Source organism: Oncorhynchus kisutch, linkage group LG8 (genome assembly GCF_002021735.2).
Source record: "Oncorhynchus kisutch isolate 150728-3 linkage group LG8, Okis_V2, whole genome shotgun sequence".
In the NCBI taxonomy this organism is placed as follows: Eukaryota; Metazoa; Chordata; class Actinopteri; order Salmoniformes; family Salmonidae; genus Oncorhynchus; species Oncorhynchus kisutch.
This window is the reverse complement of record NC_034181.2, coordinates 17,383,903-17,407,405: the sequence shown is the minus strand read 5'-3', so window position 1 is coordinate 17,407,405 and position 23,503 is coordinate 17,383,903. Positions and strand designations below refer to the sequence as shown.

The following is a 23,503-nucleotide window of genomic DNA, read 5'->3' as shown; positions in this document are numbered from 1 at the left end:
AGGAGCAAACTGAACCTGTTTGTGGACGCCTTAACCATCCATTTCTGTTGTTGAAGCGTGAATAGGCCTAGAATCAGTAGTATCTCCACAAAACTGGGGAACAGTCTAGACCAGAGGTTCTTAAACCGTTTCAGCTCCAGACCCAAATGAGAAATGTACTGTCCTTGAATGACCCAAATGAAGAGGAAATGGTGTGTGATTTTAAATGTTTACTCATAACTCACTATCCACCTATCACATGCCCAGGCCCACTTTGGGTCCCAACCCAAGCTTAAGAAACCCTGGGCTACGCAGGTCACTTAAGTGTTTCTAAAAATAGCATTGAAAAAGGCAAACTGAGAATAATAAATTACAGCACAGAGAAAAAATAACAAGCAAATGGCTGTGTTTTAAATGGCATTTATTTAAGTTTCTCCATACAATACATTACTGTACATCAGCACATTTTTCTGAAATAACTCATTATAAAATAGGGCTTCTACAATCAAGGTACAGTCATAGAATGCTTTCGGGGACAAATGACGACAACAGCAACAGTAGAACACCTTCATATAAAGCGCAAGAGATTAAGGAAGTGATTTGTTATATTCAGTACCATGCATGCTGCCTATAGACCCATTTTCTATTGGTTCTGAACTGAGATCTAACCGGGGAAAATAAAATTGGACCTAACGGGTGGAAACATACGCAAGGAATTCAAGTAAAAACCTTGATTTGGGAATGCAAATCCAATTTGGAGGAGCAGCACAATGTTCCTGTATGATCCTGACAGGGTCAAAGGTGGGAACAAGCACCAATACAACAGCGAAAGTGGATACTGTCGCAGCCACAAGAACATTTGCTTATCATTAACATAGTCAACATGGAGTGGATCTGCAGTCAGGCTGATATAAAGCCATGTGGATCAAGCATGTGTCATTTGACATAGAATACATAGCCTACCAGCTTCAGCATTAGTTCACTAGTGTTTCAGGTGTGGAATACACAGGGAGTATGTGTTCAACAACGGAAAGAGAAAAGATAAGGCCTGCAGTTATATGAAGTGAGAAGCCATTGTCCTTGTCAACAGACATCCAAAAGAAGAGAAAGAAAAGATTTGTCTCAAGTCTTGAGGTAAGCAATGTTTTTCTTATCCTCTCCACCTAGCACAGCCAAAAGAGGACTGGCCACCCCTCAGAGCCTGGTTCCTCTCTACCCAGCACAGCCAGAAGAGGACTGGCCACCCCTCAGAGCCTGGTTCCTCTCCACCTAGCACAGCCAAAAGAGGACTGGCCACCCCTCAGAGCCTGGTTCCTCTCTACCCAGCACAGCCAGAAGAGGACTGGCCACCCCTCAGAGCCTGGTTCCTCTCTACACAGCACAGCCAGGAGAGGACTGGCCACCCCTCAGAGCCTGGTTCCTCTCTACCCAGCACAGCCAGGAGAGGACTGGCCACCCCTCAGAGCCTGGTTCCTCTCTACCCAGCACAGCCAGGAGAGGACTGGCCACCCCTCAGAGCCTGGTTCCTCTCTACCCAGCACAGCCAGGAGAGGACTGGCCACCCCTCAGAGCCTGGTTCCTCTCTACACAGCACAGCCAGGAGAGGACTGGCCACCCCTCAGAGCCTGGTTCCTCTCTACCCAGCACAGCCAGGAGAGGACTGGCCACCCCTCAGAGCCTGGTTCCACTTTAGGGTTCTTCCTAGGTTCCTGCCTTTCTAGGGAGTTTTTCCTAGCCACCGTGCTTCTACATCTGCATTACTTGCCATTTGGGGTTTTAGGCTGGGTTTCTGTATAGCACTTTGTGACATCTGCTGATGTAAAAATTGCTTTATTTATAAATAAATCTGACTGATTTCAATAGAATACCCTACTAACAATCACACAGTAACAATCACCTTTTGTACTTCATGATTCACACACTAAACTGGAACAAGCACTTCTGCTAAAATTTTATAACTTTGTGTATCTTCCCATTCTGAAATACAGGTTCAGTTAAATTACATGACTTTAGTAAATGTTTCAGATTAACAAGGGCTATGATGAGATTATAGCTGCAGAGATAGAGGCTCTGTTCTTTCGAGGTCGGTTAAAAATACAACACAGACAAAGCCTAATAGTCACCTAGCAACACTCACACTGTACACACCTCCAGCATTCTAGAAGAGTGCACATTTAGCTGACTAACAAAAACACTTACACTTGGCAAAAAAAACAGCACGTATTCCTTTTTTGAAAATGGGGGGTATATGTGGATTAGTGATGTGCTTGTAAATAATCCAATAAGACAAGATAGGCTACATATTGTAGCTGATCATGTCCACACCTATAGATGTTTATATCATGTTTCTAGATGTGTACACTTTAACCCCTGACCCAGTGATACATCCAACCTGATGATCTGCTCTTAGAGGACCCTCCTGCTTGTTCTGCTTTCATCCCAGAAGACAAAGATCATATTTAAGAACCGGCTACTGAAGATCTACAAGTACCTCACAAAACATGGATCCACTGAGTAGCTCTACTAACTACATGTCTGTTGTAGAGGGGATGTTGTGAATGTACTGTAGTAACAGCACCGATGCTAAAGACTGTAAATCAGACCACATGACCAAGAGAAACAAGCTTTACAAGGAAGGTAAAACAACAAGGAAGCTACAGTACCGGTGCTACCTGAACATGCTACTGATTGTGACTGCAGAGGTACGCTCCCCTGTCATACTGTACCATCACACCATCACACACACACACCAGTATTATTGTGATCTCTGACAGAGTTGGGATTGCTTACTTTGCACCTTCATAGAGACACACCTTTCACTGTTCTCATCACTATCAATTCAGAATTTAGAAAAAGATCATCTCTGGACACTAACCTTTAGTTAGGCACATGTGTAATTTGTGTGCACTATCGATCGTGTCAGATAACACACACGACTGACATTACTCTGGCACTGGTCAATCAACTCCAGTTGGATGCTCTGTAACGGAATGCATGTAGAAACCTCCCAGACGACTTCTATCACTGGTCAGACTAAACCAGCCAATAGCTGTTGGCTTGACTGACCAGTCTAAATGCTCATCTCAAATGAAACCCTATTCACTACGTAAAACCCTATTGACTACGTGAAACCCCTATCCACTACGTAAAACCCTATTGACTACGTGAAACCCCTATTCACTACGTAAAACCCCTATTCACTACGTAAAACCCTATTCACTACGTAAAACCCTATTCACTACGTAAAACCCTATTCACTGCGTAAAACCCTATTCACTGCGTAAAACCCTATTCACTACGTAAAACCCTATTCACTACGTAAAACCCTATTCACTACGTAAAACCCCTATTCACTACGTAAAACCCCTATTCACTACGTGAAACCCCTATTCACTACGTAAAACCCTATCGACTACGTAAAACCCTATTGACTACGTAAAACCCTATTCACTACGTGAAACCCTATTCACTACGTAAAACCCTATTCACTACGTGAAACCCTATTCACTACGTAAAACCCTATTCACTACGTGAAACCCTATTCACTACGTAAAACCCTATTCACTACGTGAAACCCCTATTCACTACGTGAAACCCCTATTCACTACGTGAAACCCCTATTCACTACGTGAAACCCCTATTCACTACGTGAAACCCCTATTCACTACGTGAAACCCCTATTCACTACGTTAAAACCCTATTCACTACGTAAAACCCTATTCACTACGTAAAACCCTATTCACTACGTAAAACCCTATTCACTACGTAAAACCCTATTCACTACGTGAAACCCCTATTCACTACGTGAAACCCCTATTCACTACGTAAAACCCTATTCACTACGTAAAACCCTATTCACTACGTGAAACCCCTATTCACTACGTAAAACCCTATTCACTACGTAAAACCCTATTCACTACGTAAAACCCTATTCACTACGTGAAACCCTATTCACTACGTAAAACCCTATTCACTACGTAAAACCCTATTCACTACATGAAACCCCTATTCACTACGTGAAACCCTATTCACTACGTGAAACCCTATTCACTACGTAAAACCCTATTCACTACGTAAAACCCCTATTCACTACGTAAAACCCCTATTCACTACAGGGAAGATGGTCAACAGTAGAACTCTATACAGGGAACAGGGAATCATCGTCTTCCTGAGTTTCTTAGCAGAAGAGGTCCCTCTCATTCTGCCACTATCATCAAGTGCTATATCCATAATATAATATATCATTTTCATATACAGTATCATTTCATGTATTGTTATGGCATCTATCCTTTAGGAAAGGACTAAAATAGTTTTTCAATTATTAAAAAATATATCCCCCAAACAACTAGGGGCTCTGGGCCTATTTAACCTGCACTGGGACAGACAGGAACCATCCGAGCCCAGACACACACACATCAGCCTATTTAACCTGCACTGGGACTGAGAAAGGAACCATCCGAGCCCAGACACACACACATCAGCCTATTTAACCTGCACTGGGACTGAGACAGGAACCATCCGAGCCCAGACACACACACATCAGCCTATTTAACCTGCACTGGGACAGACAGGAACCATCCGAGCCCAGACACACACACACACACACACACATCAGCCTATTTAACCTGCACTGGGACAGACAGGAACCATCCGAGCCCAGACACACACACATCAGCCTATTTAACCTGCACTGGGACAGACAGGAACCATCCGAACCCAGACACACACACATCAGCCTATTTAACCTGCACTGGGACAGACAGGAACCATCCGAGCCCAGTCACACACACATCAGCCTATTTAACCTGCACTGGGACAGACAGGAACCATCCGAGCCCAGACACACACACATCAGCCTATTTAACCTGCACTGAGACAGACAGGAACCATCTGAACCCAGACACACACACATCAGCCCATTTAACCTGCACTGGGACTGAGACAGGAACCATCCAAGCCCAGACACACACACATCAGCCCATTTAACCTGCACTGGGACTGAGACAGGAACCATCCGAGCCCAGACACACACACATCAGCCCATTTAACATGCACTGGGACTGAGACAGGAACCATCCGAGCCCAGACACACACACATCAGCCTATTTAACCTGCACTGGGACAGACAGGAACCATCCGAGCCCAGACAGACAGACACACACACACACACGCCTATTTAACCTGCACTGGGACAAGAACCATCCGAACCCAGACACACACATATCGACCTGACAACATACAGAAACACAGGCCTCACTGTTCCAACTCCCTATAGCCAACACACACCGTAATCTCCATACCTAGTGCACGCACACACAGTTCTGCTGACAGTAGAAGACAGTCAATGACCCTACACCCTTCCAAAACTCTACTAGGGCTGCAGACACATAGAAGCCCTGGGGTTTGGCAGCTTCTGATTTGGCCTCAATAAACCAACTATGATTGGATGATTAGTAGAATCAGGTGTGCTACTGCTTGTCTGGAGCAAAGCCTGCACCCACACCAGTCCTTGAAACGCTAACCTTTCATTCTCTCTCTCTCTATTTAATGACATCTTCTATTCATCCATCAGTCCCATGCCACACCGACAAGTACTTCTGTTGGGAGAGGAGTCAGTGACTCCATACAAACTGTTCTGACAGCAGTTTTACAGCATCAATGGGAAAGGACCGCAGGGAGTGGGTCAAAGCTTGGTGGGGTCCCTACACACACAACTGACACAAACACACTCTCTCTCTAGCTCAGACTAGTCTAGCCGTACACACAGACTCTCTGTGTGTCAGATGAGCCTGGCCTCTCCCTCCATGTTTAGTGGTAGCTCACACACACCAGTGAAGTGCATCTCCTTGCCCCTGGTTCCCTCAGACCTGGCCCCTCTCCTCCCCAGGCAGGGTGAGGGTCGCTGGGCCGTGGGGTCCGGGTACCTCCTCTCCCTCAAGAAGACGTCCAGTCGACGCAGCATCTGCTTGGGGTTCTTTTTGGCAAACAGCTCCACTTCTGGAGGGGAGCAGAGGCACAGTGGGGAAGTGATTGTGTTCCAGAGGGATGTTAACAACCGGACTCGGTTAAGCCTGGAGTACAAACAAAGTGAGTTACCTTTCAGGACGAAGCCGGAGTCAGAGATGGTCTTCTGCTGGCTCTTCCACAGCTGGTAGAGGTGCAGGAACGTGGCAACGTAGAACTCATTTAACACCCCCACTACCTGCTGTCGACGGTTACACTCCCTGAAGCACCACACAAAGAAGAACACACAAACAAATGAGGATTTCGCTCTTGTGAGTGACAGTCAAGCCAATGTCTGTCTGTCTGTCTGTCTGTCTGTCTGTCTGTCTGTCTGTCTGTCTGTCGGTCTGTCTGTGTCTGTTTGTGTCTCTGTCTGTCGTAGAGGAGTAGGGCAGGACACTTACTTGGAGAGGGCCTCTTCTCTGAGTGCATGCAGGGCGATACAGGTCATATTGATGGACATCACACAGAAAGGAAAGTTCTAGAGAAAGATTGAGCAGAAAGAGTAGAGGTTTGTAAATAGACTATTAAATGTGTGATTGCGTACTTGAATAATGTCCCCACTTCTTTGAAATTGCCCTCACCTGAACAGTTTGTGGCCCGTGTGTGTATGTACCTGTGTGGGGTGCTGGGACAGCTTGAAGATGTCTCTGGCTAAAGGCAGCGTCTCAGGGTCCATTACCAGGTACAAGGCATGCATCAGCCCCAGGAAACCTGTACCACGCAGGTCTGTGGCTGGGTCCGTACCTACACAGAAAACACACACAAATACACAGACACACACGTTATCATTTCAGTGTTTTGTTCATTTCTTTATAAAATATACATCTTCTCAACTGTAATCAATAATGATTTAGTCTAAAACGTCGGGGTTGAAGGTGGGGTGCTAAGCTGACATATGGAATTGTTTTAAGATGGTCATACTAGATCATTTAGCTATTTGATTTGGAATTTTAGGACCCCTTTAGGTATAAAAAGATTGATAATTTTTTTATTTTTTTATTAAATATTGATTTTGGCCTTTACTATTAAAGGATGTAGAAACATTGAATAACATTCATTAATGGCAAAAAAGGACAGTAAAAAAATGTTTCATAAGAAACTTTATACGTTTTGAAGTGTCTGCCCTAAATCTAGGATATTAAAAATATATATTTAACCCCTTTTTTGGGTAGGCACAAAACTCCCTTCATACATCCATTTGTTTTTTTTAAACCTCTACCGGTTACCTTCAGACAAGTCACCGGTGACACTTGTGGGGGTTGTAGAGCAAACGGAGTCTCATCTTTCCATTGGCTGGGCATAATAGTTTTCTACGCCAAACAGTTCAGACGCTACAGACTTTGTGAGAAGACAGATTTTCAGGATGTCTCATGTTCTGACGAACACCGCTCTAGCTCTGCCACCTTTCACCACAGATGTCTCACGGTCTGACGAACACCGCTCTAGCTCTGCCACCTTTCACCACAGATGTCTCACGGTCTGACAAACACCGCTCTAGCTCTGTCAACTTTCACCACAGATGTCTCACGGTCTGACAAACACCGCTCTAGCTCTGCCACCTTTCACCACAGATGTCTCACGGTCTGACGAACACCGCTCTAGCTCTGTCACCTTTCACCACAGATGTCTCATGGTCTGACAAACACCACTGACAAACACCACTCTAGCTCTGCCACCTTTCACCACAGATGTCTCATGGTCTGACGAACACCGCTCTAGCTCTGCCACCTTTCACCACAGATGTCTCACGGTCTGACAAACACCGCTCTAGCTCTGCCACCTTACACCACAGATGTCTCATGGTCTGACAAACACCGCTCTAGCTCTGCCACCTTTCACCACAGATGTCTCATGGTCTGACAAACACCGCTCTAGCTCTGCCACCTTTCACCACAGATGTCTCATGGTCTGACAAACACCGCTCTAGCTCTGTCACCTTTCACCACAGATGTCTCATGGTCTGACAAACACCGCTCTAGCTCTGCCACCTTTCACCACAGATGTCTCATGGTCTGACAAACACCGCTCTAGCTCTGCCACCTTTCACCACAGATGTCTCATGGTCTGACAAACACCGCTCTAGCTCTGCCACCTTTCACCACAGATGTCTCATGGTCTGACAAACACCGCTCTAGCTCTGCCACCTTTCACCACAGATGTCTCATGGTCTGACAAACACCGCTCTAGCTCTGCCACCTTTCACCACAGATGTCTCATGGTCTGACAAACACCGCTCTAGCTCTGTCACCTTTCACCACAGATGTCTCATGGTCTGACAAACACCGCTCTAGCTCTGCCACCTTTCACCACAGATGTCTCATGGTCTGACAAACACCGCTCTAGCTCTGCCACCTTTCACCACAGATGTCTCATGGTCTGACAAACACCGCTCTAGCTCTGCCACCTTTCACCACAGATGTCTCACGGTCTGACGAACACTGCTCTAGCTCTGCCACCTTTCACCACAGATGTCTCATGGTCTGACAAACACCGCTCTAGCTCTGCCACCTTTCACCACAGATGTCTCATGGTCTGACAAACACCGCTCTAGCTCTGCCACCTTTCACCACAGATGCGGAAGTGCGACACTGACAGATGTGGAGGATTGAAATGCATCCAATACAAAACAAATATCTCTCTTAAATGGAAAGATTTTTGATGGAGATGTTTTTTTAAACATTTAATTTAAATTGATGTGCCGGTGCGTCAATCGACTCGAGGGTTTTCATCTCTGTGTGAGCGTGGCATCTAGTAAAGCAGTGGTCACCCACTGGTCGATTGACAAGGCATTCCTATTCGATTACCAAACATTTCTGTAAAAAAAACTAACGATAAAGCCTTATGTTGCTATTTTTTGATTAGCTTTGCGCTGTTGGCAGTAGGTGCAATTGATTCAACAGCCCTCTGCAGTTTCCTCACACCATAGACTGTAAAAAGAAGCCTTGAGCGCACAGCAAAGTTGATACAATGAGATATCAAAACCATGACTAGAGACAGACTCAACGAAAACAGCCAAGAGCTGCTGTTTTTATGAGTGAGTTCATGTTTAAGTTGTTATTATTCAGCACAGTCAACACCTTGTTCCAACACTTTTATAAGTCATAAAATGTGCGTTCTCCCTACTTCTACTCACGCTACAACCAGCACTGCAGCTGCAATGAATGAAGTGTTCCGATAAGCTTACGCTGTTATTATTAGCGGCTTGAGTCTTGGAATAGCCTTCATTTCTCAGAGCAAGTATAGACTGACGAGTTTCAGAAGAAATTTCTTTGTTTCTGCCATTTTGAGCCTGTAATCGAACCCACAAATGCTGATGCTCCATATACTCAACTAGTCTAAAGAAGGCCAGTTGTATTGCTTCTGTAATCAGGACAACAGTTTTCAGCTGTGCTAACATAATTGCAAAATGGTTTTCTAATGGTCAATTAGCCTTTTAAAATGATAAACTGGATTAGCTAACACAACGTGCCATTGGAACACAGGAGTGATGGTTGCTGATAATGGGCCTATGTAGATATTCCATTCAAAATCAGCCGTTTCCAGCTACAATAGTCATTAACAATGTCTACACTGTATTTCTGATCAATTTGATGTTATTTTAACGGACAAAAAATGTGTTTTTCTTTAAATAACAAGGACATTTCTTAGTGATACCCAAACTTTTCAACGGTAGTGTGTATATATGTATTTACAAATTATTTATTACCAGTGTGATCATACCAAAAATGTTGAAGTATAATTTCTAAATGGTCTGAGAAGTACAACATTGGCAAGCCAATATGCAGTGATAATGTATTGGGCTTATAGCTTACTGCACAATCCTCATTGCTACAGAAGTGTTTTTAATTGGTTAATGTTGCGTAGGCTTATGTTTTTTAAGTCATGTTAAAAGAAAATCTGAGCGGTAGATCTCGGCTTACATTTAGACTAAGAACGTGATCTCGACTCAGAAAAGGTTGGTGACCTCTGAAATAAAGTATGATGCAGGAGACGTCTCTCACCCTGAAAGCCCACATTCTCCCAGTGTGTCCCGAACCGAGGACAGTCCAGCTTACTGCCTGTCAGCCTCTTATAGATGGTCTGTAGAACACGCAGGTGTACAGCCTGACTGTTATCCAGAGAACCTACAGAGGAACACACACACACACAATCGATCTCTTATTGTCTGCAAATCTCATCTCGCCCTCGCTCTTAAACACGCACACACACTCTCTCTCTTACACTGTGCGATGGCAAAGACCAGGTCCCTCTCCTCCAGTAGTTCCCGGTGAAGTCGCGGCGGGCCAAACAGGAAGTGTGTGAAAGTGGCCAGACCCGTCCTGCGAATGGTGGGGTGGATCTTCTTCTACAGAGAGAGATATGGAACAAAATACAAACTGAAACTGAAAAATGTTCTCAATTGATGGTGAGAGTGAGAACCTACAATGTAGTCCTCAAACCCCCATACACAGACAGACAGACGGACCTTACCAGCAGCTCTCCAAGGTCTGTAGTCTGGAAGTGCTGCAGCGCCTCGTTAAAGGAGATGAGAGGGGTGGGACTGGACTCCTCACTGACCACTGGATACACACAGGTCAATAACAGACTCATATACAACATAGAATGGAGGATTTATGATCATGGGGTTGGAACCAAAATTATTTTCCAATCATTTCGTTATGAAGTCCAGTCCCACAAATTCCAGGGATTTTCTTTCTTTTTATTATTTTCTACATTGTAGAATAATAGTGAAGACATCAAAACTATGAAATAACACACATGGAATCATGTCGTAACCAAAATATATTTTAGATTCTTCAAAGTAGCCACCCTTTGCCTTGATGACAGCTTTACACACCTTACACACCTTCTCTCAAGAAGCTTCACCTGAAATGTTTTTCCAACAGTCTTGAAGGAGTTCCCACATATGCTGAGCACTTGTTGGCTGCTTTTCCTTCACTCTGCGGTACAACTCATCCCAAACCATCTCAACTGAGTTGAGGTCAGGTGATTGTGAAGGCCTGGTCATCTGATGCAGCACTCCATCACTCTCCTTCTTAGTCAAATAGAACTTACACAGCCTGGAGGTGTGTTGGGTCATTGTCCTGTTGAAAAACAAATGACAGTCCCACTAAGCGCAAACCAGATGGGATGGCGTATCGCTGCAGAATGCTGTGGTAGCCATGCTGGTTAAGTGTGCCTTGAATTCTAAATAAATCACAGACAGTGTCAACAGCAAAGCACCCCCACGCCATCACACCTCCTCCTCCATGCTTCACGGTGGGAACCACATGCAAGATCATCCGTTCACCTACTCTGCATCTCACAAAGACTCAGTGGTTGGAACCAAAAATCTCAAATTTGGACTGATCAAACCAAAGGACAGATGTCCACGGATTTCCATGTCCATTGCTCATGTTTCTTGGCCCAAGCAAGTCTCTTCTTCTTCTTGGTGTCCTTTAGGAGTGTGTTCTTTGCAGCAATTCGACCATGAAGGCCTGATTCACGCAGTCTACTCTGAACAGCTGATGTTGAGATGTGTCTGTTACTTAAACTTGGGCTGCAATTTCTGATGCTGGTAACTTTAATGAATTTATCCTCTGCAACAGAGGTAAGTCTGGGTCTTTCTGTCCTGTGCCGGTCTTTATGAGAGCCAGTTTCATCATAGCGCTTAATGGGTTTTGCAACTGCTCTTAAAGAAACTTTTAAAGTTCTTGAAATTTTCCAGATTGGCTGACCTTTATGTCTTAAAGTAATGATGGACTGTCGTTTGTCTTTGCTTATTTGAGCTGTTCTTGCTTTAATATGGACTTGTTTTTTTTTAACCAAATAGGGCCATCTTCTGTATACCACCCCTACCTTGTCACAACACAACTGATTGGCTCAAACACATTGAGGAAAGTAATTACACAAATGTACTTTTAATAAGACACACCTGTTAATTGAAATGCATTCCAGGTGACTACCTCGTGAAGTTGGTTGAGAGAATGCCAAGAGTGTACGTAGTTCTCACCAAGGCAAAGGGTGGCTACTTTGAAGAATCTCAAACAAAATATATGTTGATATGTTTAACACTTTTTTGGTTTCTACATGATTCCATGTGTTATTTCATAGTTTTGATGTCTTCACTATTATTCTACAATGTAGAAAACAATACACATGAAGAAAAACCCTGGAATGAGTAGGTGTGTATTTTTAAAAACATTTAGCTCAACATTAAATTACTTCAGATAGAGAAGCTTGCTATGGAGCAGGCAAGCTATTTACATAAATTGGACAAACGAGTGTAGAGCGCGAGATGCAATGGAAATGTTGCAGGTGGGGAGAGATAGAGAGAGGGTGGATCCAAGCTTCCTCCTCCACCCTCTCTCCCCATGTGCAACATTTCCATTGCATCTCGCTCCCTACACTTGTCTGTCCACCACGCATGGAAACAACTAACTTGAACGCAGCATAGCAAGCTGCTCTATCCGCACTGATTGGTGAAGTCATTTAATGAGCTAAATGTAAAATAAATATGGATTTTACAGGTTAAAATAGGAACGACAAACATTTTTGGGGTTCGAACCGGTTCAAAACTTTATTTCGCAGGTCAGAATAGTGGAACAGAACAAAATAAATGATGGTTCTGTTCAGAACGAATGATTCAGAAATGATTTAGGTTCCAACCCATTAAGAGACAAAAATACTTTACAATTTACATTTAAAACATTAACAAAGACATTACAGACTTGTGTATAAAAATAAAACACGAATACAGACACACAAATGACAGGGGAAGAGAAATACAGGTACAGCTTTCAGGCAGCCAGGGAGTAGGGAGATGTTGCCCCTAACAACAACTCACCTGGTTGGATACTCTCTAGAGCCTCCCACTCCTCTCTAGCCTGCTCCACATCCGCACTCTCCCCTGAAAACACCCACAGGTGAGGAGAACACAACACAGACACAGCTAACCTGCAACAACATACACAGGTGAGGAGTAATCGTTCAGCCATGTTGATATGGTGACCCCCTCTGGCACTACACAGCCGATTCAAATAGTCAGCTGGATGATGAGTTTGTTATTTGAATCAGCTGTGTAGTCCTGGGGGGGTAGACCCGAGCTTTGGGGGAAACCCTGTTCTAGACCATGACATATAATATAATATATAACCATATAATATACTGCCCCCCCTCATCTCTCCAACCTCGCTCCTGAGGGGACGTGCTAGGGAGGCCTGGTAGCTAGGATATACGGTTGTTCCTTTGTCTTACTTTCTGTCTTGGGTTGCTTTCCTCCTGCTGCCAGGGACTGCAGAAGGCCATTCTGCTTCAGAGCTGAAATCTAGACGAATCACAATAAAATATATAATATATGTAAACACAGACACTAATAGAAAGAGAACAGTGACAGTGGTGCTGTGATGGATGGTTTCGGTCACATTTTTTACATCACGAGGGCCAGTATAGAGCAACTCACTGGCAGAGATTTGAGCACTGAACTACCGTTGCCGTGCTCTTTCACACTATGACCTGGCATCAGTCCATTCATCACCTGGGAATACAGAAACACAACAGGTTACATAACACAAAACAACAGGTTTACTAACAGGTTACACAATGCAATAGTGATGGGGGGGTTCATAGTTACATATCACAATATTATTTTGGGAACGATATTATATTATATGTGACTCCAAGTATCAATTTGTTAAAAACAAACCGTAGGTAGCGTTAGCTAGCACAAGTCGGCTGTACCGGCACCAAAACTCCCTTATTTTTCATCCAATAGCTTATTCTCGGTCTTCTTCTTATATAGTGAGTCAACATGTTTTCAGCACTTTTATTTCCATGACTGATCAAAACTAGTTTTCTCACGCTCTCTAGTCTCTCTGCAGCAGACATATAGTTAGCAATATGTTTGGAACGTCAAATCGCAATACATATTGTATCGGCACCTAAGTATTGTGATAATATCGTATGGTGAGGTCTCCGGTAATTCCAAGCCCTATAATGCAGCATAGAACAGCAGGACTAAAAAACTACCAGTCCATAACTCTGACAACACAAGAGGTATATACAACAATTCCTTCTTAATAAACATTGTAAAAAAACATATCTCTAAACGGGATCCTCTGGTCAGTTGTTGTACTCACAGGTTTGTGGTTGGAGTGGCCATTGGTTAGCTCCTCTGTCTCTTTACATTCATGATGGAACACACCATTCAGACCCTGAGGGGGGAGGGGGGGGCAGCACAGAACAAGAGGCATCATCAGACACAGATTCAGACACACACACAGCACCAGAGAAAAGAGTGCAGGACCGTCTCTGTGGAATTAGATGCAGCAGAGGATCAGCCGGTAGCCTTCTCACCTGGGGAGGGTGGCACAGTGCCAGGGCAGACAGACAGGTAGACACTGCAGGGAGATTATTGCTAAGCAGAGAGCGAACAGTTAGTGGACACCTTTTTATTTCCCCATGTAAACACTCTAGAGGGGAAGCTGCTTCATTACTTCCTCCTTCACTCACTAAAACAAAGGGGATTAAAAACAGAAGGGAGAGGGAAAGTCCCCTAAACAACACACATTTTAAGGATGTGTCAATAGATAGACACAGAGATACCTGCAGTTAATTAGGTCCCCCAAAAGGGAACCTACAGTACTAGGAGGTTTTACTGTGAAGCAGATGGAAACTTGCTGCAGTAACAGGTCTATATGCAATCTGATCGAATACCACCACACCCAAACCGTCTACACCTGTGATGGTATCACACAGCCAGTATCCAGGTAACGTGAACAGATCAAACAGACTGCAACCAAGGCCAAAATGTTGATTTGGAATTTGACTGATACTGTTCCATTTCATTGTATACAGCTGGTGAGACTGCCAATCACATAGTTTACACACAGTTTAAACTCCTTTAAAAGGTTAGGCTATGCAAGGTTAAACCACCTACCTCTGTGTGTGCTGTGACACCACTGTCCCCTTCCATGGCATGAGTGTGTGTGTCTGTGTGTGACTGTGTAATCCCTGTTCTACCCTTTAAAGCCTTTTCCCCCAGAATGAGGCAGTCAGAAGAGGTATTGGGAAGACCCCCATGTCTGCTGTGTCCCTTTCCACAAATACTACTTGTCAAACGTCCCCTTCCTTCCTCTCGCTCTCTCGGTCCAGAGTAGTCAACAGGTAGATCTCATTGAATACATTTTGTTTTGCATCCTGCCCCATTAGAGGGGCTGTAGAGCTGGGCATGGACACTGCTGATCTAGGGTGGCCTCTCTCTTTCCCAGCTGCTTCATTGCTTTGACACGCAATGTTGGCACCTCACATCCACAATATAACAATGGCTCAAACTAAGGTGGGGTGAGTCTTGGTGAAGTGTGCCTTCTCCTTGACAAGATCCAACCAATAGGGGGCACTCATGACATGGTATGTCAAACTGGTTGTCATGGATATCTGCAATTTGGGGCAGAAAAAAATAAGGTGGGTAGCTCATAAATATAATGCCAAAAGCGAAATTATAATTGTTCATAAACACTGATCAATGACGTTCTATTTTCTTTGGGGAAAGTACCCAAACTCATTGAATGATTATCTAGCTCTAGTACATAGAATCGTTATCCAACTAATGGCCAACGTGAGCTACTGTAGCTAGTGCCAAATATCAACTCACACCCTACACAAAAAAGTGGTTAGTTTAAAAAAAAACGTTAAGGTACAATCTGAATCTTGGTTAACGTTCCCAGTAACTGACATAGCTAAGCTAACTACCGGTATGCTGTAGGAAGCTACGTGGGCTGACCACTGAGCGGGGCTGGCAGGCTATCTGCTAGTTAGTCTACAGTACATCAACTGTTAACAGATCCCAGCATTGTTTTTAATGTCAGGTCAATCTTGTTATTTATCTACATACATCATGAATGCATGTTTTCTTTCGGTTGCATATCATTTGTGCGAAGACAGGCAACTGGCTATTATCTAACTCAACAACTGTCATCCAGCTAGCCTTTTTCCACAATCATGCAATCTGTTTCCACAAGCATATCACTAACTACAGTAGCTACTGGCCTTCTGGAGACTAAAAAAACGTTTTTTTTATATTTTATATTTCCCTCAGTTTCTTAAACATTCATCTAACAACAGCGATTGTCTATATCATAGTTTAATACTATTGATTTTACCTCAGTTTCTCTCCCTCCAATCTCAGTTTCCCTTCCCCCTTTCCACAGTTAACGTCAAGTGCATTCTGGGAATTGTGGTTTCCTGCCCTGCCTGTGCTGGTTCCTTTTCGATTACGTCATGGTTAAAGCTAACCCAGGGATACGTTTCCCAGAATGGACCTTGATTGTACTGGACAATGCAAATAGGTAGTACTGTTAGCAATTTATGGTAATATAAAAACGTATATAACCATAATGCACCTGTCCTGTAAAGTGGCCAGAAATAAAGTGTGTGTGTGTGATAATATATATGGGTGCTTATATTTGTCTTGTTTCACACATGTACAAGTGTGCATAATACACATCAGAATTTGTTTTGCATATCACAATTCCCCCTGAGACACACACAGAGAGTCATAGCCAGGGTCTACCATTATCAATGGCAACCCTGGAGTATTTACAGTTAGGTGCCTTCCTCAAGGACACATAAACAGATTTGTTCCACCTTACTGGCCCAACGCTCTAACCGCTAGGCTACCTCACACGTGTTTGTGTGTGTACTGAGGCCCATTTTGTGATATAGCAGGATGCTGCATGGTAGACCTACTGAAGGTCTACAGGTCAAAATGAAGTGACCTTCATTTCATATCGTCCATCCTTCAAACCCCTCAAAAACATCTGGCATTTAAAATGAATTAACCCTACAAATAGCACTGTTGGGCGATCTGGAAAGTCATAGTCAATCAATCAACAACATAATAATACACTTAGCAAAACAATTAAACTTACAATCTGTTGATGATATGCGATTAGAAAGATTCAGAATCTATGTATGACATCACAGCACAGTTAAACATTATATGGGTCAAGGACATCAAGAGAGGGTGGTCTATGGAGATAGGTGGGATGGGATGAGAGCAATTGAGGAGTGGATTTAATCTGTAGTTGCGACTGAAAATAATATATATTCTGTGTACTGGACATGTCTGAGCACTATGTATCCAAATGTTTTTTTTTTTAAATCCTATGAATCTAAATGTTTTTTTTTTTAATCCTATGAATCCAAATGTGTATATAAAATACATATATGTTATGGAATATTATGTATAAAAGTACCATGTATGTAAAAATGTATTTGTAACAAAAATGTCTTTTTAACAAATAAATGTTTGTCCCCCGAAGAGGGGTGGTGGTGGATTGGCCAGTAATAAAAAATGACAATAAAAATGGACCATTTCACATTGTCACAGATCTAGGTTGCGTTCCCCTGCTCAGATGTTGCATGCATCAACCAATGATTGCGTGCCACGTCATCGACTGACAGATTGCTTTGACAAATTATTTGGTTATCTGATAAGTAAAATACCTATCCAGGCGTTGTAAGATCTGGCAGGCGTCAGCAGCGCCTAGGCAGAGGAACACGCCCCTAGACTCAGGTTAACCCCACCCAATCATAACTTTAAGGGAAAATCACAAAACTGTCCAACACTTGAACCAAGTCACATTGTATTAGTTGACTAACTTAGCACATTCACATGCTGTTCTGCTTTTAAATACATATTAAGGGGTAGAAATACCTCAAATTGATTATATTTCAACATTTCGCCAAAACTTTTACGTTAAGCTCTACATGCGGTTAGTTCACCAATGTGTTAACAGTTATCCAATGGCGAAGGGCAACTGCTGGTAGGAAAGCAGCTATTCCTGGTGATTGACTGTCCCTGGCTGTGTGGTCAGCTCACAGGGCTCAGCGTGGACATGTACTCTGAGAAATAACATCTCTCTGACCAGATTCCGCCTGGCATGCCAGCTATGTAAACCTTTGACATCATTGTGGTAGAACATGGGTGGGCTGGAGTGACGTACACTAGATAGTTAGACTGGTGCTCTCCATCCCATCCAGCATCAGGGTTAGCCGGTCAGGCGGCCACAGAGAAACAGACTGAGGCATGGGAGCTACGTTACCATTGAGGACATAGAAAAGGCTTTTTCAGAAGAGGGAATTGAACCATGGTTGTCATCTTTGTCATGGAGTGTACTTGATAGTCAGATCGTTGTTTTTTGTCTATTTTGTTTAGTTACTTCACTTATCATCACTTGGCTGTGTTGTGAGGTCATACATTCCCTTCCCTCTTTACTCATGAAATAGGTTTAGTATCTTATTCTCTTCCCATTGTTAGAGGAATTCTAAATTCCTATATGTTTTATAGCCAAAATCAAATTCGCACTCTCTCTATTTCATTAATGAGTTGTAAATTCATTAATTATGCATGAAATAGATCGAGACCAGTCTTAAAGTCAGGTAACAGCGTTTATTACAAGAGAGTACTGAAGCAAAATACAAAGAAACTTACATTTCAAAGAGACAACATAAAATGACATCATCAGTTTCCCACACCCTCTCCGATCCACACAATAGCGCAGTGTTTTCAGGTCTGGAGATGTCTTCTACTCCCCTCATAAACCAAACATTCCAATCTGTCTAAAAGATATCTTCTGCTCCACTAATGGAATATCAAGGACCATTCTTATCTGTCAGAAAAGATATATCATCCCTCTCCCTTAAACTTCCCGCAAGGTACAGACAATTAATTCGTTTTACTTACATTTTCAGTAACAAGAACCCATACATTTCATACCATAACATAATAGTATTAGAATAAATGGTTCTAATTGAAATGTATACATTATTAATCATTTCAACTATAATTTCCTCCAACACCCATGTATCATGTGAACAGTACCAGGGCTGTCCAACCCTGTTCCTGGAGAGCTACCCTCCTGTAGGTTTTTCTCTACAATCCCAGTTGTATTGTTAGGTGTTACTGCACTGCTGGAGCTAGAAACATAAGCATTTCGCTGCAACTGCGATAACATCAACAACATATGTTGTCCACAACCAATAACATTTGATTTGATTTCCTTTGAACTAACCTGATTCATCTTATCAATCAGCTAATTATTAGAAGCGGGAGCGCTAGATTAGAGTTGGAGTGAAAACTTACAAACGACAATACAGGAACAAAGTGGAGTCGCAATTCAACGGCTCAGACATGAGACTTATGTGGCAGGGACTCCAGACAATCACGGAATATAAAGGGAAAGCCAGCCACTCTGCGGACACCGACGCCTCACTCCCAGAATAGCCAAACACCTTATTCGCCCGCTTTGAAGGAAAACCCAGAGCCATCAACACCGGCCACCACCGCTCACAAGGACTGTGAGCTCTCATTCTCTGTTGCCAACATGAATAAAACATTTAAGCGTCTTAACCCTCGCAAGGCTGCTGGCCCAGATGGCATCCCAAGCCGAGTCCTCAGAGCATGTGCAGACCAGCTGGCTGGAGTGTTTACAGACCTATTCAATCTCTCCCTATCCCAGTATGTTGTCCCCACTTGCTTCAAGATGCCGACCATTGTTCCTGTACCCAAGAAAACGAAGGTAACTGAAGTAAATGACTGTCGCCCCGTAGCACTCACTTCTGTCATTGTGAGGTGCTTTCAGAGTCTAATTAAGGATCGTATCACCTCCACCTTACCCGACACCCTAGACCCACTACAATTTGCATACATCCCCAACAGATCCAAGGATGATGCAATTGCCATCGCACTGCCCTATCTCATCTGGACAAAAGGAATACCTATGTAAGAATGCTGTTCATCTACTACAGCTCAGACTTCAATACCATAGTGCCCTCCAAGCTCATCACTAAACTCGGGGCCCTGGGTCTGAACCCCGCCCTGGACCTCTTGAAGGGCCGACCCCAGGTGGTGAAGGTAGGCAACAACACCTCCGCCACGCTGATCCTCAACACGGGGGCCCCACAAGGGTGCGTGCTCAGACCCTCCTGTACTTTCTGTTCACCCATGACTCTGTGGCCACTTATGTCTCCAACACCATCATTAAGTTTGCTGACGACACAACAGTGGTAGACCTGATTACCAACAATGATGAGAGCCTACAGGGAGGGGGTGAGGAACCTGGAGGAGTGGTGCCAGGAAAACAACCTCTACCTCAATGTCAACAAAATGAAGGATCTGATCATGGACTTCAGGAGACAGCAGAGAGCCGCAGTGGAGAGGGTGAAAAGCTTCAAGGTCCTCGGCGTGCACATCACTGACAACCTGAAATGGTCCTTTCACACAGACAGTGTGGTGAAGAAGACCCTCACAAACTTCTACAGATGTATCATTGACAGCTTCCTGTCGGGCAGCATCATCACCTGGTATGGCAATTGCACCATCCACAACCACAGGGCTCTCCAGAGGGTGATGCGGTCAGCCCAACGCATCGCCAGGGGCAAACTGCTTGCCTTCCAGGACATCTACAGCACCCGGTGTCACAGGAAGGCCAAGAAGATCATCAACAACCTCAGCCAACTGAGTCACAGCCTGTTCAACCCCGTTACCGTTTAGAAGGTGGAGACAGTACAGCTGCATCAAACCTTGGAACGAGAGGCTGAATAACAGCTTCTACTATCTCCAGGCCATATCAGACTGTTAAATAGTCACCACTAGCTGGCTTCCACTCAGTACCCTGCCCTGAACCTTAGTTACTGTTCCTAGCCGGCTTCCACCCAGTACTCAACCCTGCACTGTAGAGACTGCTGCCCTATGTACATAGTCATTAAAAACGGGTTACTTTAATCATATTTACATACTGTTTTACCCACTTCATATGTATATACTGTATTCTAGTCAAGGCTCATCCTACATAACTACTGCTGTGCACACCTTTTCCATTCATATACTGTCTATATCACAACATTATATACACGAAGTGCACAAAACATTGACACCTTCCAGTATTGAGTTGTGCCAACCTCTTTTGCCCTCAGAACTGGCTCAATTCGTTGTTCATTCTACAAAGTATCAAAAGCGTTCCACAGAGATGCTGCCGCATGTTGAATCCTTTGGGTGGTGGACCATTCTTGATACACATGGGAAATTGTTCAGTGTTAAAAACCAAACAATGTTGCAGTTCTTGACACACTCAAACTGGTGTGCCTGGCACCTACTGCCATAACCTGTTTAAAGGCACTAAAATATTTTGTGTTACTCATTCACCCTCTGAATGGCACACATACCTTATCCATGTCTCAATGCTTAAAAATCCTTCTTTAACCTGTCTCGTCACCTTCATCTACACGGATTGAAGTGGATTCAACAAGTATCATCAATAAGAGATCATAGCTTTCACCTGGTCAGTCTATATCATGGAAAGAGCAGGTGTTCTTAATGTTTTGTGCGCTCAGTGTTTTTACAGTGCATTTGGAAAGAAATTCAGTCCCCTTGACTATTTCCACATTTTCTTACGTTAAAATCAAATTGTATTGGTCACATACACATGGTTAGCAGATGTTATTGCGAGTGTAGCGAAATACTTCTAGTTCCGACACTGCAACAATATCAAGAAATAATCTAACAATTCCACAACTACAGTTGAAGTCAGAGGTTTACATACACCTTAGCCAAATACATTTAATCTTAGTTTTTCACAATTCCTGACATTTAATCCTAGTAAAAAGTATTTGTCTTGGGTCAGTTACCACTTTATTTTAAGAATGTGAAATGTCAGAATAATAGTAGAGAGAATTATTTATTTCAGCTTTTATTTTTTTCATCACATTCCCAGTGGGTCAGAAGTTTACACACACTCAATTAGTATTTGGTAGCATTGCCTTAAAATTGCTTAACTTGGGTCAAATGTTTCGGGTGGACTTCCACAAGCTTCCCACAATAAGTTGGGTGAATTTTGGCCCATTCCTCCTGACAGAGCTGGTGTAACTGAGTCAGGTTTGTAGGCCTCCTCGCTCGCACACGCTTTTTCAGTTCTGCCCACAAATGTTCTATAGGATTAAGGTCAGGGCTTTGTGATGGCCACTCCAATACCTTGACTTTGTTGTCCTTAAGCCATTTTGCCACAACTTTGGAAGTTTGCTTGGGGTCATTGTTCATTTGGAAGACCCATTTGCGAGCAAGCTTTAACTGCCTGACTGATGTCTTGAGATGTTGCTTCAATATATCCATATAATTTTCATTTCTCATGATGCCATCTATTTTGTGAAGTGCACCAGTCCCTCCTGCAGCAAAGCACCCCCACAACATGATGCTGCCACCCCCATGCTTCACGGTTGGGATGGTGTTCTTCAGCTTGCAAGCATCCCCCTTTTTCTCCAAACATAACAATGGTCATTATGGTCAAACAGTTCTATTTTTGTTTCAACAGACCAGAGTACAATCTTTTTCCTAATGTGCAGTTGCAAACCATAGTCTGGCTTTTTTATGGCAGTTTTGGAGCAGTGGCATATTCTTTGCTGAGCGGCCTTTCAGGTTATGTCGATATAGGATTTGTTTTACTGTGGATATAGATACTTTTGTACCTTTTTCCTCCAGCATCTTCACAAGGTCCTTTGCTGTTGTTCTGCGATTGATTTGCACTTTTTGCACCAAAGTACTTTCATCTCTAGGAGACAGAACACGTCTCCTTCCTGAGCGGTATGACGGCTGTGTGGTCCCATGATGTTTATACTTGCTTACTATTGTTTGTACAGATTAATGTGGTACCTTCAGGCATTTGGAAATTGCTCCCAAGGATGATTTCTTTAGATTTTTCCATGATGTCAAGCAAAGAGGCACTGAGTTTGAAGGTAGGCCATGAAATACATCCACAGTTACACCTCCAATTGACTCAAATGATGTCAATTAGCCCATCTAAAGCCATGACATCATTCTCTGGAATTTTCCAAGCTGTTTAAAGGCACAGTCAACTCAGTGTATGTATGACCCACTGGAATTGTGATAGTGAATTATAAGTGAAACACTCTGTCTGGAAACAATTGTTGGAAAAATAACTCATGTCATGCACAAAGTAGATGTCCTAACCGACTTGCCAAAACTATAGTTTGTTAACAAGATATTTGTGGATTGGTTGAAAAACAAGTTTAATGACTCCAACCTAAGTGTATGTACAGTGCCTTGCGAAAGTATTCGGCCCCCTTGAACTTTGCGACCTTTTGCCACATTTCAGGCTTCAAACAAAGATATAAAACTGTATTTTTTTGTGAAGAATCAACAACAAGTGGGACACAATCATGAAGTGGAACGACATTTATTGGATATTTCAAACTTTTTTAACAAATCAAAAACTGAAAAATTGGGCGTGCAAAATTATTCAGCCCCCTTAAGATAATACTTTGTAGCGCCACCTTTTACTGCGATTACAGCTGTAAGTCGCTTGGGGTATGTCTCTATCAGTTTTGCACATCGAGAGACTGACATTTTTTCCCATTCCTCCTTGCAAAACAGCTCGAGCTCAGTGAGGTTGGATGGAGAGCATTTGTGAACAGCAGTTTTCAGTTCTTTCCACAGATTCTCGATTGGATTCAGGTCTGGACTTTG

At 43.3% G+C, this 23,503-nt stretch overlaps 1 protein-coding gene across 2 annotated transcripts; it reads right to left on the bottom strand.

Moving 5' to 3' along the window:
* Positions 1-383: 383 nt before the first annotated feature.
* LOC109896136 (ELMO domain-containing protein 3) lies at positions 384-16,182 on the bottom strand. 2 transcript variants are annotated; one of them, XM_031829733.1, is made up of 13 exons: positions 16,125-16,182; positions 14,903-15,399; positions 14,103-14,177; positions 13,427-13,501; positions 13,222-13,291; positions 12,812-12,874; positions 10,456-10,544; positions 10,207-10,330; positions 9,987-10,109; positions 6,599-6,729; positions 6,387-6,463; positions 6,076-6,203; positions 384-5,976 (listed from the first exon to the last, which is right to left on the bottom strand). In XM_031829733.1, the coding sequence occupies exons 2-13, from the start codon at positions 14,936-14,938 to the stop codon at positions 5,759-5,761; spliced, it is 1,209 nt and encodes a 402-aa protein (XP_031685593.1). In that variant the 5' UTR covers positions 14,939-15,399; positions 16,125-16,182; the 3' UTR covers positions 384-5,758. The 2 variants fall into 2 exon arrangements, with proteins under 2 accessions (XP_031685593.1, XP_031685594.1); XM_031829734.1 differs by lacking the exons at positions 14,903-15,399; positions 16,125-16,182 and adding an exon at positions 14,320-14,878 and having other exon boundaries at positions 5,727-5,976.
* Positions 16,183-23,503: the final 7,321 nt, after the last annotated feature.

What these genes read in the sequence shown, in the direction of transcription:
- LOC109896136 (XM_031829733.1), bottom strand. Translation starts at nt 14,938, where the DNA reads ATGGAAGGGGACAGTGGTGTCACAGCACACACAGAG. An exon ending in AAAGCAACCCAAGACAGAAA is followed by an intron (nt 12,875 to 13,221) that starts GTAAGACAAAGG and finishes GGGTGTTTTCAG; the next exon opens with GGGAGAGTGCGGATGTGGAG. An exon ending in GGAGAATGTGGGCTTTCAGG is followed by an intron (nt 6,730 to 9,986) that starts GTGAGAGACGTC and finishes TTTTCTGTGTAG; the next exon opens with GTACGGACCCAGCCACAGAC.